General features: G+C 32.7%; 1 protein-coding gene across 1 annotated transcript; it reads right to left on the bottom strand.

Annotated features, from left to right (window-relative positions):
• Window positions 1-109: 109 nt before the first annotated feature.
• LOC111374069 (zinc finger CCCH domain-containing protein 48-like) lies at window positions 110-2,043 on the bottom strand. The gene is made up of 2 exons (XM_022996691.1): window positions 1,964-2,043; window positions 110-713 (listed from the first exon to the last, which is right to left on the bottom strand). Exon 2 carries the CDS (start codon window positions 704-706, stop codon window positions 110-112), a length of 597 nt encoding a protein of 198 aa, XP_022852459.1. The 5' UTR covers window positions 707-713; window positions 1,964-2,043.
• Window positions 2,044-10,942: the final 8,899 nt, after the last annotated feature.

The following is a 10,942-nucleotide window of genomic DNA, read 5'->3' as shown; positions in this document are numbered from 1 at the left end:
CATTTAATAAAAACAGTATAAAAGAAGAGCAGTACCAATAAGAGTGTAAAAATAGAGAAAAGTTACTAACAGGTTAAACATGATTTGAAAATAATAAAAAACAATGTTATCAGATGAGCACCTTAGTGTGTCCCTCTAACTTCGTCAACATTGTGAATCCAGATCCACAGTACCAAGAGTGTATGTCCTTGCAATTATCGCCATGGACACAATTTGCTGTAACCCAATACTTGCATACGTTTGGCTGGATTTTTTGAACTGGTTTTCTATCCGATTCAACTGATTCAGTGGTCAAAGCCTTTTGCACGGTCTGCTGGCAGTGGATACTTTCTTTGGAGGTTACGACCATTTCTTGGTCCATCCGATCAATTTTTCTTTCATTCTTTGCTAGGACCTCCTGTTGGGAAACTTCACCACTTGTACGCTTGGACCCAGCCCCTCTGTTAGTTAAAAGTGTAACATTCTTGGGAGTACTGGAGTTAGTATTCCTCCAGGTCCTTCTGCTGGATTTTAGGTAATGACTTTCCTCAGGTGATGCTGAATGGATCTGCTTAGTTTGCGGGATTGGTGGTGATTCTCTGTGCATGAACCTGCATGGATTCCGATTGCATCTCCCAGAAAGCCAGTAGACACAGACTCTGTTTTTCAGAAATCCTCCTTCAAGTCGATTGGAGACAGAGACTTCCCTTGCAGCCTTGACCGCCATTATAATACTATACACACAACAAATTACAGGTTAATCAATTCATACAACAATCTCTTTCTTGCCAAGATAGGAAATCCAAATGCAAAATTCCAGCACAGTACATCCATCAAATTCAAATTTCTGATCTCCAAAGACGTTTCCTCTGCGGCAAGCCACAAATGAACAAGTATCCAAATGTGAAAACGCTGAGCTCTAAAATCCAACTACATTGAAGGCTAAGTAGAAACAGGTCAAAAAACCATCCACTTCAATACCATCCGTGGCTGTCTCAACCAATAACTGAGATTCTATTAACAAAAACTAGATAAAATACCTCCAGCAAATGAAAAGAACATATAAAAACCAGTGAATCAGAACTCTAATTGAGAGGCAACAATAGTCAAACTTTTACTGTAGCCTGGAATTTCCAGAAAACCAACTCTTTTTAGGTAGCAGAAACCTTAAATTTCTGATTCCGTGAAACCCAAAATAAGTGCCAGAAAACCCTCCTATTGTTGAATACCCGACTTACAGACTGATTAAAAACTACAGAATTAGAATCCTAAATGGGCAACAACAAAAAATAAATTTTCTGTACCCACCACATTGGGTAGAACTCCTCGCCCTTCAACTGGTTTGTAGGGAGAGGATGCCGGTTTGTAGGGAGAGGGTGCCTAATTGGTTATAATTCTAGAAACCAAGTCTCAGCTTAGCAATGTGGAATACAATAAGAATTATTACATTCCACCCATCCTTTCATAACAACATCTACACCTTATTACGTCGGCTCATATTCCTGGAGATTTCACGGAATCAGTTTTCAACTGGGAGTACCCATCTCCAGGTCGCCCTTTCCGCAATGAAGATCATCGCCAGAAGGAAGGAAGCATACTTGGATACCAATTGTAACCACAACGGTAGAGCTCACAATTCAAATTTATAAGCAGAGGATGCCCTATTAGTTATCAGCCTTATCGTATCCAAGAACGTCTTAAAAACCATCAGAATAATCCACTTAATCAATGCATTAGAAGTGCCAAAAATCCAAGGACATACAAACCGAGAAAAGAACCATAACGTTTGAAACCCTAAAAACGCACAAGGAAAATCAGAAGAACCCGATCCAGTCATCGCAGAAACAGGAGCGGCGGACTGTCGAAGACCCATCAACTGGTGGTGGATGAATCGATAGATAGATAGATTGCAAAACAACAAAATCGAAATCCTAATTGCATATATAGATGACAGAAATCCAGAAATAAACGTGAAATAGCAAACCTGATTAATTGAATCAAATAAAAAAATCTGAAATTTATTACTTCCGCAGATCAAAATAATATTCAAAACTCCAATTTCTTTTCCTAGGAGAACAGAACTTTCGTGAGTACTGTATCTGGCGAGTTCAGGACGTGTATTTATAGGTGAGGCCGGTTTATTGAAGTTACCGATTTGCCCTTTCCGTAGCCGCAGGACTTAGCACTACATTCAAACCACCCCAAAATTTAATTACTTAAAATATATTTTAATAAATACACCACAACAAATTTACTACTACACTCCTAATCCAACAAAAACTAAAAAAGAAAAAAAAAATACAATATTATGGTATGCTCATCATCTCAATATTTAATTATAAAATATCAAAAGTATGAACACAATTCTTCATTAGGGTAAAAAATTTGTCCTAAGCCCTATTTTTTCTTCTACTTTTACTTCAAATTCTGTCTTCTCATTTAAGAAACTTCGTACGAAGACATGGTTCGCCATGGAGTAAAGGCCACATTCCTGATTCAAGTACGTATGCTACCATATATTTGGAATCAAAGCTTGATTCTCATCTTTCCTACTCCGTGGCTGCTATAATGTCCGGCAATTATTATTGCACTTCACTGAAGAAGATATAGGTATTGAAAACAATAAACAAGTCTACAATTAGGGATGTCAACACACACGAGCTCGGCTCGCGCTCGCGCTCGTGGCTCGTTGGGCGAGGTCGGCTCGGTCCACGAGCTCACGGCTCGTCCAAGCTCATGGGACGAGCCGAGCTTTGGCTCGTTAGCTCGTCCTTTTTTTATGCAGAAAAAAGCAAATGAATATAAATGCATTTTGAAAAAAATAATTTAATGAACACAATTTTTTTTATTTCTATCATATAATAATATTTTTTATAAAGTGTTAAATATTTATGTAATGAAGACGATTTTTTCTTTAAATACATTTACAAAAATTACATTTTTTTCGATTTCTTTTTAAAATTGATAAAATTAAACCCTCCTCCTTTATTCCTGACTGTGACTGGTTACATTAATTTTAAATAAGCGGAGTTAAAAATTGTACACGAACAACTTGTTATAATGTATACAATTTTTTAAAGAAAATTAAACATAACGATTAAAAAATAAAAAATTTTGATTAATATAATTAAATCAAATATCACTTACCTGATGATATGCAATTTCAGCGTATTTATCTTGTAGTTGAAAATGAGAATCTTATCAATCCTTCACGCACATTAATGCTTTCTAAACATCTTCTTTCAACTGACTCCTAACATCGGTCAAAACCCTTTTACCTGCACTAAAAGTAGACTCCGAAGCAACAATGCTAACTGAAGGTGTCAGCAGTTCTTTCGCAATTGCAGAAATAACTGGCCAACGTCTTTCATACTTTCGTCAGAATTCAATTACTTCTTTTGAACTTTTTTTAATTGTTTTGTCTATCGGCATATTCTGATTGAAGTAATCAATTAATTCGACAGGCATCGCATTTTGAGTTGCAGTCAATGTTTGATGAGATACAGATGTAGACGATATGGCACTAGATGAACACATTGCAGTTGCATCATATCTATATGATTAATGCCTTGAAATAAATTCATTATTTCGGCATCATTTTCTTCAATTTTAGTTGAATGAGTAGGTGTAGAGGATAACTAACTAACATTCGCACACATTCGTTTCGCATATAATTCATATATTCCACATAATATTTGCTCTAAATTCCTATAGGTGATAGGTGTATCAAACGTTAAGGCTTTGTTGATTTGATTAGTTACGTATTTAGTTCTCGATAAATTATATCGATGGTCCATTACGCATGATAAAGGAAATAATATAGGCAAGTCTTCCCAATATTTTCTAAACTTTAATTCCATAACAATTATAATTTCAGTAAAATCAGGATCATTTTTATATTTATGAAATGTTCTTGTAATTATATAAAGACGTTCAAACACCATACAACTTGTGAGATAATAAATGCTCGATAAAAGTTTTGTAGTCTCATAAAAATATATCAAAAATCTTTTAACTTTAAAAACTAAAACTCAATCGGATTCATTCAACATAGCATCGTCATCGCTTCTAATGTGTTTATTGTTATAAAAGTTAGTTACTAAATGTTCAAAACTTTCACATGACTTTAGAAAATAGAGTTTCTTCTATGACCTACGTCGCTAACAAATGTTTTAGTAGTCGTCATCCCTAGTTCGGCATAAAAATCTTCAAAAACTTGTTTTCTACTAAGGGGGATTGTAATATGTATTAGTGCATTCCCAATCTTTTGAAATTCATCATTTATATGTTTTAAGCGATCTTGCACAATTAAATTCAAAATATAGCACACACAATGAATATGAAACAAATACTCACCGAAATCAGGTTGAAATAATTTATCGATGACTACCTTATTAACACTAGCACTATCAAAAGTAAACGGCCAAATTTTAGTCTCGCAATTATATTCTCTAACAGTACTGATAATAGTATTATATATATTATTAGCATTGTGAGGAAACTCAATAATTCTAAAAGTAAGATTTTTTTTTATGCAAGCACCAAAGTGGGTTTATATAGCATGCGGTTGCAACTTTATAAGCTCCTTTATTAATCTCTTCTCATATATCAGAAGTTAGAAATATAATACTCTCATATTGTTGCAAATTCATAATTAATTGTTGTTTTGAATCATTAAAATATGGTATTATATCAGCATGAAGAGTGTTTCGACTTATCCTAACGTCCCTTGGTTGCAGATATTCTTTCACGTAGGAGACGAAATGTTGGTTGTCGACAATAGCTAGAGGCAACTTAGTGGCGACAACAAATTTCACCATTCCGGATCGAGCCTTCTCCTCTGAATACACTCACTAGGATAGGGGCGAAGTCGTAGAACCGGCCCCTGGACTGTCAAATTGCAATTGTGTTTGATCGGCAGGAAGAACTCTATGTCTGGTCGCACATACTTTGTAATGGCGGTTGAGATGGGTGGTACTAATTTCTTTTTGCCATGCCAATCTTTGTTGGCAGTATGCTATTGATGACTTTTCCCGTTGAAATCAACTTAAAGTGATCCCAACATTTTGCTTTTTTCCCCTTTCGCTTTCCCCTTGCATCTGGGATGTATAATTCAGGCTCTTCGTCCTTATGTTTTGCTTCGAGAACGTTAATATCATCCAAATCAATTGAATTGTGGCTTCCATGACCGTGAATGTGAACATCTTCAGGTATGGGTACATCATTTAGACCGACAAATTCATTTCGAAATTGACATTTTTGCGTCCTAGGTGATTTGCCATGTGGCTCACATCCCGTATTGAATAAGCTCTCAACAAATGAGCGTTGATCCATTTGTTTGACTATTTGTGATGAAATTCAAATATAATAACTAATAAAAGTATAAATGTAGTGAAAAACGAGAATTTGACGAAATTTCAATAAATGTAGTGAGAAATAAGAAATGGATGAATTAAAATTGAAACCGAATAAACTGTAAAAAAGAATCAATATTTGTATTTTTGCACAAGAGAGTTGAAACATGATAGATAAAGAGTTGAGAATTGAGTTTTGAGATGAAAAAAGTTTGGCATTAATGGGGGCTATTTATAGAAGTGGGAGGAAAAAATTGAAAATTCAGTGACCAAAAACGGTCACTGAAAAATTCATTGCCCGTTTTGGTCATTGAATTTTTCAGTGACCATTTGGTCACTGAAAAATACGGTCATTTTTTCAAAAAAGAGACCGTTTTGGTCACTTAAAGCCACGAGCGGTTCGCCTTCTATCCCAACGCCTAGGCCACTCGGCTTACGCTCAGGCTCATATTTTTACGAGCCCGAGCCATCCACGATCTCCGTTTTTACGAGCCAACGAGCCACTCGGCCCAATTGTAATTTCTATCTACAATCATCTCCTTAAATAAGCACTCCACGAATACCTCATTGGTCTAATAAAAAGAGCAGAAGAAAAATTCTAGAATCTAATGTTACACGTTACATTTATATGCTGCTTAAGGGAGTGTATTCAATTGACTAGGGTATTTCTCAATGGCCTCTAGTTACTTGGGCCTGTTTGGCTAAAAATTAAAATTGTAAGTTTACTTCTGAGTAAATAGTTCTATGTAATTTTTCTTGTTCATTGAAATTGAAAAGGATAATTATATTGACGCATTTTAATGCAATGAAGGTCACTTTTGTCCATCAGATTAAATCGCACAAAATTTAGTATAAATTATAACGAATATTTCTAGCTTGGCGTATTATAATGAATAAAGGTTGACAATAATCTTTGAATTTTATTTTATGAGATGCCACTTATATCTCTGTTTTATGCGGCTTAAAAACTTACAGCCAACGTTCGCATATTGCTTAAACCTACAAATGGCTATCTTTTCTTTTTAATAAAGAATTAAAAATACTATTCATCATAAAATTCACCATAATCTAATGCACCAGATGTAGCTTGAAGATCCTAATTTTACTCATGGTCTCATTTACTCCAATTTTTGTGTGTGAGTGTATAGATACAATGATTCGAACATTGGCTTCTAGGGTTATATTTTACTTCCTTGACCATTAGTCAAACATATATATTTAGATTTAGCAAAATAGTTTTCATTTTAGCTCAATAGATATTTTAATTAAAATTATGATCAAATAATAACCCACTAATTCAACCTTCAACCACTAAGTCACCGGTTGAACTACTGTCCCAATGACCCGATGGTTTTTTCGGGTTGGGTTTAACTTCAGTTCACTCTAATCAAGCCATTTAACAATACTAGTCTCTGCCTCGTGCGTTGCACGAGTATTGTATAGATTATGTTATTATTAGCATGGAATGTGTAGAATTTAAAAAAAAAAAAAATGTATTTCAAGTTTTAGAAAATGTGAAATTATTGTTTTTATAATTGAAATGTAAATTGAACAAAAACTAATTTCATTGAAAGCTACAAAATAAGTACAAGCCACAGCAAAAGTATATATAATATCTTCCAAAATGAACTTGCTTAGTATTCGAGTTATTTCAAAAGATAGTATAGCTGAATTTTTTCTTCCATCTTCTACTCTATTTTTTCTTTCATTTTGTTTGAAGTAAATGGACTTGAACTGGGACTTTCTGACTGCACAGTTTTCTCTGAAGCTGATTTGAAAAGAGCTCTCTTTGTCGGAGGGGACCAATTTTCATTGATATTTTCCCGACTTTTTTCAAGATCAACATTCTTTTGGTGGCATTCTTGTTGTTCTTCTACAATTAAAGGTTCCACAGAGATGATATCAAATTTGTAATTGGATGAATTAGGTTCTGCCTAAGTCGCTTTAAGATAGAATGCTCTTTCAATGTTTTGCACTTTTCGATTTACATCTCCAAAATTTGCTTCTGAACCCTTTGTAAAAATATGTATGTTATGAAGAAATCCACCAAATATAGAGATTGGAGGAGACTGTAAATTATTACAAAGCTTATTTATTCCATCAAGGTTTGTGCATCTGTGAACATAAATTTCTCTGCAAGTTCACCAATTGCACTTGCATTTATATAGCCTGTGACATCTGATAGTTGCACATACACTCTTGTTCTGAGATAAAGAGAGTAATTATTTATTTGAGAATATATATATATATATATATAGAAAGGTGTCGAAAAGTATATTTTATCGAGGAATGACTTTAGAATTGGAACTTTTACAAAAGATACAAACATATATTTCATCAAAATCAGTGCTCGATCATCGATAGCAGTTGTTGCAAGCTATGTACCAATATTTGTAATCTATTTTTTCCATTTTTGTTGTGTCATTTACCCAATAAAATTTTCTCTGAAAAAAGAAATTCTGTGGTTGTAAAAAATTTATAAAGAAAGATAAATAGAAACCATAAAACGTTGGATAGGTACTATTGTGTATAGGGATATATAAATACTGGTAAAAGTCGGCCATGTAGATTTTGTGTTAAGGTGAATTTCCTGCGCAGTGGAGGAGACAATTTTGTGGGAGATTTTTTAGTGTATGATTTTTTTAAAATCAACTCATCGATTTTGTCTGAATTTGTATCTATCCTGAAAGAGTAAATAAGTCGAATAAAACTAGAATAATTGTAAGCATAAGAATATACATACATACCATTCAACCAACTTTTTTACTACAAGGAAATGAGTATTCAAGAAGAAGGTAATACGAACTTTTGTGGAGAGTTTTAAACTTATAAAATTCAGTAATCTAAAATATTAAATGCATTTTCAAGCAGAAGAGTTTAAATAAGGAAAAATAATAAAAATATATCGAAAAATGAGGTGACTTTTAGGTTTGATGCAAAGATTACTGATTTTTTGTCAATATTTTCTGCCATCAATTTGTATTCTTTGTCAACAAATCAAACTCACAGTGTTAACATCATTATTTTGAATTTTTGATCCAGAAGTATTACATCCTGTACCCAAGTTTGGTTGCTGTCCTTTGACTGAATCAATCGTTTAGATATCATATCAATTACAATTGCCAAGAAGTCTGCAAAATGAAAAATAAATAATTTTTTTTTTGTTTTGCTTGTAATTCTAATTATTTGATTAAATTAAATATAATATATTATTTATTCCGAAAATAAAGATGCAATTTTTTTACTTATGTCAGTGTTTGTATCCATGAACTGCTCAACTTCATCAAAAGAAGTCAGGTGATAGGTTGAGAAAACAAGTTCAAGGTTATCATCATTCAAAGAAAACACGAGTTTCTCCAGAAATCGTCCACTGTAGAGCTCATGTTGTATATTTGTACTTTCCAGTGTTATTTTTAACATAAGCTTTTGAGATTGCATAGGTTTTTCCAAGAACAAGTTCATTTTCAAATGCAGTGATATTCGAATCATATAGACTTGTTTGGATAGTGTTATACTAATAGATGAAAAGATAAAAATTCGTTAGTGGAAGAATGCATATTATATATATCTAATATATAGTCATACGTCGTTGTGGTATAATGTATGGGGATTACTTGTAAACTTGTAATACTAAGATGAATTGAATTAATTATCAGAGTAAAACATATAAAATAATATTACATCTGTTTTTTGTACTATATACAACTAATAAAGCTATGTTATAGTTTGCAGTAAAGAAGAACAATATCTGTAAATTTTCATCGTGCCCATACTTTATTGAGTAATAACTTCCGTAAATAGATATGGGGCATTGGGGAGGTAAAGTTTTAGTTTCAGTATAAGTACAACAATGGCTAATTTATGATGAAAGAGTTTTTAGAAAATGTATTTATGTTACGTTGTGTAAATGTAAGAACAATATGATGAAATTAGTTATTAGTTTGAATATAAATGTGAGTGAATATGTTGATTATAAGTATGAAATAAATAAATAAATAAAAGTCAAAAAAAAAATTATCTCCTACAATTATTATCCCAACTAACTCACAAAACAACAAAATAATATTCCTCCAACTATTATGTCTACTTATTACCTCAATTACTAAAAGTCATGAAACATAAATTGATTCTCACATCTGAAAGTTCTTACATTTTCTCCCAATCATACTAAAATTTTAGCATTCTCACATTTGCAAGAAAAAGGTGTTCAAAGCAGAGAAAAAAGTGTCCAAGGTGCTGCAATCTATGCACGGAGAGCAGCGAAGCACGGAGACCTCTCTTTGTGCTCTCTCCCTGCGTGTGCATGTGTGCTAGCGTCCATGGAGTTTATTCCACATACTTTAACATCAAAATTTAGTAATTTGTGCTTCATGTAAATACAAAGTAATAAAGACATTAACAAGTGCAATGATATTCTGGTAAGTAGATTTTTAATTGAAACACATTTTCTTCTTAAAAATAATTTAGATTTCATACTAAAATATGTTCAGAAGTGGGATTTACTGCAGCCACAACTAATAATCTTTATCAGCAAAATAAACTAAAAATTATAACCACTCTCAAAATAAAATCTCTATTTAATAAGACAGTTGCCTTGTTCCAAGAAGCAGAAAAAAGAAAGATACAACATGAAGGGAAAATTGTAACCTTAGTTATTCATTTATAAGCAGTCTAGTCCCCGTTCTATTCATCTTCATGACCCGAGTATGCTTCAAGTGTAAAGTCTTGAAATTATAGTATTATTTTGTTATAATCATCTGAAAACATAGATAATAACACTTGAATTGTTGCCATTATAAGGTGTAGATCTAGAGTTAGAATTTATGAAATTCTTATAGATATAAATTTGTCTACTACTTTTATTGGATTTGTTTATGCAAATGTCTCTAGAATATATTGTGCCTCCAAATCAATGGTTTTCTACTATTTGTCAATATCCAAATTGGGAATATCTCAAAGTGTTTATTGAATTTAGAGATGCAAATCAATAAACTTCCGCTATGTATAGTAATTTCTACGAATTTATAGGGCAGAAGAGGAACAAATTTAGTAGTGGGTTGATACATGATTTTAATGAGGCTTGTACGTTGTGGTAAAAAAATGAAGTCTGGGTACAATTAGGTGATCGTATTGTCAGGTTTGGCATGCAAAAATATTGTCTCATTACTGGATTATCATGTCATGAATCATCTATGGAGATTAATCATAATAACTATCGTCTTATAAATCATTACTTCAATGGTACGAGAAGAATTACTATGAGAATGTTGTGCCAAGCGTTCCATTCATGCGAAGACGACAAAGATAAATTTAAGTGGGGTTGATTATGTTTGTGGAGTGTGTTTTGAAACCAACTGGCGAAATTATTGATTATAAGACTTTTGGCATGGTCGAAAAACATATTTTGTTTTGTTAAATTCATTGCAAAAATAAAAAATGGAAAGAGTGCAAAGAGTAGAACAAAACCAACAAACAGATTGTAAATATGCATTAAGAGGATATTCACTTGTATTCCATGTAATTTTTTTCTATTCTTTTATTGATATATTTATTATGTATAACTTATTCGTATAAGAAATGATTATAATTATTTTTAATTATCTTGTAGT

The sequence above is a fragment of the Olea europaea genome, unplaced genomic scaffold (assembly GCF_002742605.1).
Source record: "Olea europaea var. sylvestris unplaced genomic scaffold, O_europaea_v1 scaffold1200, whole genome shotgun sequence".
In the NCBI taxonomy this organism is placed as follows: domain Eukaryota; kingdom Viridiplantae; phylum Streptophyta; class Magnoliopsida; order Lamiales; family Oleaceae; genus Olea; species Olea europaea.
This window is presented reverse-complemented; position numbering and strand designations above follow the sequence as displayed.

Excerpts from the sequence above, each read along its gene's own strand:
- LOC111374069 (XM_022996691.1), bottom strand. The coding sequence starts at position 706 with ATGGCGGTCAAGGCTGCAAGGGAAGTCTCTGTCTCCAATCGACTTGAA.